The 5,421-nt window shown below is 41.7% G+C and overlaps 1 protein-coding gene across 1 annotated transcript; it reads right to left on the bottom strand.

Annotated features, from left to right (window-relative positions):
• Window positions 1–1,261: 1,261 nt before the first annotated feature.
• On the bottom strand, window positions 1,262–1,804 carry LOC120068826 (protein PXR1-like). The gene has a single exon (XM_039020461.1). It carries the CDS (start codon window positions 1,802–1,804, stop codon window positions 1,262–1,264), a length of 543 nt encoding a protein of 180 aa, XP_038876389.1.
• Between the last annotated feature and the right edge of the window lie 3,617 nt (window positions 1,805–5,421).

Here is a 5,421-nt window from a genome sequence, read left to right as displayed (position 1 = left end):
CTAAAAAATTCCTTTCTTGTTTTGAAAAGAATGTTTACTCTTCATGCAAAAACAACTTGGTGCGTCTGTATGCAGTGGTCTAGTTTGTGTCATTTTATTAGAGATTGTTGATCATGGTTACACCCTTCGTTTTGGCTTGTTCCCACGGATGTCATGCAAACATCCAACTACGGTTGTGTGCCAATCTCAACTTCAACTCCTGATTTTTAGCTAAGTTTAACTTTTGCTAGTCAGAGGAGTTGTTTCTTATATTCTTTTATTTTTATCTCATTTTTTTATTTTCATATTGCGTCGTTCTTGGAAACCCACCTTCGACGGAAATTTAGAGATGCGCAAGGTCCTCATTGCGTTGTTTTGGACAAAATAGACAAAACACTTAGTCAAAATTTTGAAAAGAAGGTTTGAGTAGAGTCTTGAAGGATAAAAGGTAAAGCAGTACTATTGCTATGAATTATCTAAGTGTTTGTCAGAAAATACAAAGTGTGGAAAATGTTTCTAAGGGTATGCACATAATTCATCATGGTAGCTCAATGAATAATGCAAAAGAAAAGATAAAGAACATCGCAATAATTGACAAAGGATGATAAATAAGAGGCTAACGCATACGGAAAGAATTGTTACTCAGTTGCATTAAAAATTAACCAAGTATACAAAGAATGACAAATAACACAATACAAAATTTGAGCATGTACAAAGAATAAAGAAATAGCTTCTAGACATAGAAATAATAAATGAAATAAAAATAAAAGAATGATCACAAAAGAATTTGTAGATTTATTGAGGAGGAGGTTCAGGAGGAGGATTTTGTGGAGGAACACGAAGAGCTTCTTCAAAGTGCAAATGTTGCTGTAAGTGCGGAGGCACCATGGGACCATGGAGATAGGCTGTCTAGAAGTTGAAGTACTCATGGTTGCACTCTGTTACTTGTTTTTGGTTCAGGTGGATCGTATAGATATTGCATTGAATGTTGCTCCACACCTGCCTTGTCATCGCAACACTGCGTTGCAACTCTTCTTGTCGCTCTTGTACCTCCGTTATTCTCTGGCAGAAATAATCATGTTGATGAGAAAGAAGAGAACGCATATCAGCAAGTTCAGCAGCTAGGGTGGCAATGGTGGGCTGCGCCTGCGATGTTTCACCCTCAATGTTTTGGGGTTAGGCAGAAGTGCCTTCACCCAAATCAGGTGGGTCATCAACATGCGGCGGTGGAGAGGAAAATTGCGGTGAAGATGAAGGGGAGGATGAGGCTACTGGATATGCGTTAGGTGAAGCAGGAGCAAGAAGAAGGTTGGTGAAATGTTCGGGGAGTGGGGAGAGGGGTTCTGTAGGAGGGCTTGGAGGGCGAACTACCAAAGGTAAAGGATCCATGGGGAAGGTCTGAATCTTCTCCATCATCAATCGCAACCGTTTGTATTTGCATTGTTTCCTCCTCAGGTTGCATTGATTCTTTTTGTTGTGCTGACTCCCCCTTATCCACCCTTGCAGAGGTGGATTCTTTGTCGATTTTTGGGCTCTCAGCCCTCTTTCTCTTCTCCTCCTTCTTCTTTAGGCGCATCTCCTCCCGCCTGCGTTCCCTCTTTTCACTCGTTTTTCTTTCTTTCTTTTTGATTGGATGGGCTTCCTGATCTCCTTCAGCCCTTTTCTCCTTGATCTTCTTCTTCTTCTTCTCCTCAGCCATTTCAGGCTGCTTCTCCGCTATCGTTTCCTCCAAAGCAACCCTGATGGGTCCCTCATAGAATTCTATGTGAGTAGTTTCCTTAGGATCCGAGATTGCCAGAGCGCTCCTTCTCGAAGCTTCCTTCATCTCCTCCTCCGAAGGTAGTGGCTGATTAATAACCCCAACTTCGGGTAGCCCCCTTTTCCTTCTCCATATTACTAAGTATGCTCCCAAACACCTCGCTATCGTCTCTTCTCTTCTTTTCACTTTCAGAAGACAGTGTTGGGAGTGGGGCACTTTTTGTGCTCCGCCCCTCTTTAATGCAAAGTGGTCTGGCTGCTAAAGGCTTTTGCCGAGGTTTTCCGATGACTCGAGGGATGGGTTTTGGTTGGTCAGCGAGACGACAGCTTGCTACGAGGAATGCCGCCTCTCTTGCAGTGATTTGGCCTTGTGAGGGTGATGAAGGTAAAGAGGATGGATGGTAAGACTGATCGGCCAGGGATGTACTGAGTGAAAACGTTGGGAAAGTTCTTAGGGTTTTAGGAAGAAAACTCGGAAGTCTTTGTATGTAGAGGCGATTAGGGTTTTTTTTTTTTTTGCAAAAGACTCAAATAGACGACCTAAGAAGAAGGAGGCTGGAATTTAAAGGTTGGGCCTTGATGGGCCCAACGCAAACTCTGCGATGGCAGGCCTCGAGGTACTCAAAAAGCCTGTCGCCGTGCTCCTCACATTTATGAATCAACAGAGAAGTACGTCCTTTCGTCTGCGAATTCATCATGTCCTTGGAACCCTAAACGATTGGACTACTCTATTTGCAAAAAGAATTTGTCTTTGGTGTTTTATTCGGATGGACGCAAGGTTAAGAATCAACACAATGCCTCCATCAACGCAAATGCATCTTTGCAGAGGACGGGCAACAACGCATGTATCAGCGCAACACACCCCCCGGCTCAACGCATTTCTGGAGGACGGGCGCACTGTATTTCTACTAGCGCAACACTACCTCAACATAGTGCATTTTCACTAAGGACGGGTGAAAAATACATATGAGCGCAACACATGCCTCAGTGCAATGCATTTGGGTAGGATGAACGCAAAGTGTATCTTGTTGGCACAAGATGCACCCATCATCGTAATGCATACCGAATGTAGATTGTTATTATTTTTTTATTATTATAATTTACTTTTTTTTTTCATCAATGCAAGTCGCTAGGACTTTGCGGTAATCAATTTCTTTTAAACAATCATTCACCACAATTAAGGATAACGTAATTAATACAGAAAAGAAAGGAAATTAGACAGAGCAAGAAAATTAACGCAAGTGAATTAAATGAGAAGTAATTTCATAAAACAATAAAAACAAGTTTAAGGAAGCAATAAATAACAAAATTCATAAAACATTAAAGAAGGTATTTAAGAAAGCAATTAAACATAGAATTTAGAGATATGGACCGGAAGACATTTTTCTCATGATGAACGCAATCCACACCTCAGCAGGCGGTCAAGCTTACAATGTCGTCAAGGACATTGCTCCTTCCCGTGAGATCCTAAGGCTTCGAAATTTCTTGGCAGCATTCCAGGTGTTCTATTGCGTAGTTTGGCTGCCAATTGCCCAACTTGGATCTCCAAGTTTTTTATTGAAGATGCCTGCGACTGCATGACATCATCGTTCTTCTCAATATATTGCTTGAGCAGGGACTTCAATGAATTTCCAGAGGTGTTTAAGTAGGAAGGTTGGTTTTGCGGTTGTCTCTGATGACTCTGGTTCTAATTTTGAAGAAAAGGTGGAGGATTTCCTCGATTCTCGGAGTTGCTGTTCTGATGGTTACTCGGCCCCCCTTGGTTGTGATTTCCTCCCCAACTGAAATTAGGGTGATTCTGCCAACCGGGACTATAAGTGTAGGATTATGAATTGTTCTGGATAGCAAACACTTGCTGCGAGTTTAATGGACATATTTCTACTGCATGCCCCCTCCAGCACTTGACGCAAATTATTGCAGCCACTTATGCCGGTGTATTGGTTGCACTGAACTTTGAGAGAGGGCACCTTGATTAAGTTGACATCGTCTGGAGAAGAGAGGTTACCGCGGCCATCTGTGCGGCCAAAGTTGTCATTGTATCCGCAAGGACAATGGCATTGTCATTCTTCTTCTCTCGGAGCCTTTTCCTACGTACTCGTTGTCCACCCAGCCATCCGTGTTTCACGATATGCGATCAAGGATGACCTTGGCTTCTGTGTAGGTTTTATCCATAAATCCTCCCACTGCGGAGGCATCAGTAACGACTTGTGTTGATCTGTTTAGGCCGTTATAAAAAGTTTCCATCAGAATGCAATCGGGAATCCCGATATCCGGAAAATTTTTCACCAACCTTCTAAATCATACCCAAGCGGTGCTCAGAGTCTCGTTATCCATCTTCTCGAAGTTCAACACATCCTTTCGTCTTCTTGTGTTGACTGCTGGAGGGAAGAACTTTTTCATGAACCGTTCCTCCAACTGGTCCTAGGACGTTATTTCGCTTGGCTCCAATGAATGAGCCCACCTCTGGGGTTACGCCAGGGATGGAGAAGGTACTGCACATCTCGACAAAGCTGGTAAGATGGGCATGTAGGTCCTCACCTTGTAGACCTCTGAACTACCCCGTGTTTTGTATCATTTGGAGCATGTCCGACTTTATCTCGAAACGTGCATTCTCCTCAACCACTGGTCGTGAAATTTCAGGCAAGAAGTCATAGAGATTGGGCTCCGCATAATTCCTCATAGGGATATTGCGGTCAGCAGCAAGAAAAATGGGATCTTGCACTGGCCGGTTTACCTCTTGGTTTCCTTTGGATGCCTCATTATTATTGTTGTCTGCCATATTGACTCTTCTATGCCTTGCTCCGTTCTGGCGTGCCCTTACGCGAAAAGTACGCTCGATCTTTGGGTCAGCTTCAAATTCTGGATAAGTTCCAATACTTATAAACCGTCAGCCTGTTCTTCACATTAAACAGACAGTACAAAGAGATCTGTCCTGCAAAATATCACAAAAATACTCAACACTAACCGTTACCAATCCTCGAAAATGGCATCATAAACTTGTAACGGTAAATTTATATCTTTATGCATGTGGAAAAATATGAATGTGAATGAATGAACAAGTCCATGTCCCCGGCAATGGCGCCATAAACTTGTAACGGTAAATTTATATCTTTAAGCATGTGGACAAATATGAATGTGAATGAATAAACAAGTCCATGTCCCATGCAATGGCACCATAAACTTGATGATATAGATTTAATCTCTTTATCTACTCTAACGTATGGCTTGTGGATGCAATGAATGATGTGCTAAATATGCGCTAAAGTTCTTTTGTGATAAAGAGAATGTCTATGCGATACTACGTCTAAATATATGCGTTGTTAATGATATGCTCGTAGTATGCAATGGAGTAATGCATGTCACAAGTTTCCTTGTGCTGAAACCAATTATAATTTCAACGCAAGTTTCTCAGAATAATTCGAGGTCGAACACTGGGATTGTTTTCGTTAATGCGTTACTTTTGTGATACATGCGACCGATTTAACAATGAATAAAGAATTAGGTTTATACATGAATGTAAATTGCGATGAAATAAAATTATGTTGATAAAATAAAATCCTAAACTAATATGATACAAGATAAAGATACATGATACATGATACTGAGTTCGAGAACTGACTGTGAAATTGTACAAAGAATCTATGTATCTGATGGCAAGTCTTTATGAATGTAGCAAAAAGAGAA

Source organism: Benincasa hispida, unplaced genomic scaffold (assembly GCF_009727055.1).
Source record: "Benincasa hispida cultivar B227 unplaced genomic scaffold, ASM972705v1 Contig1146, whole genome shotgun sequence".
Taxonomy (NCBI): domain Eukaryota; kingdom Viridiplantae; phylum Streptophyta; class Magnoliopsida; order Cucurbitales; family Cucurbitaceae; genus Benincasa; species Benincasa hispida.
Note: the sequence above shows the minus strand (reverse complement) of the source record. Positions and strands in the feature narration are given on the sequence as shown.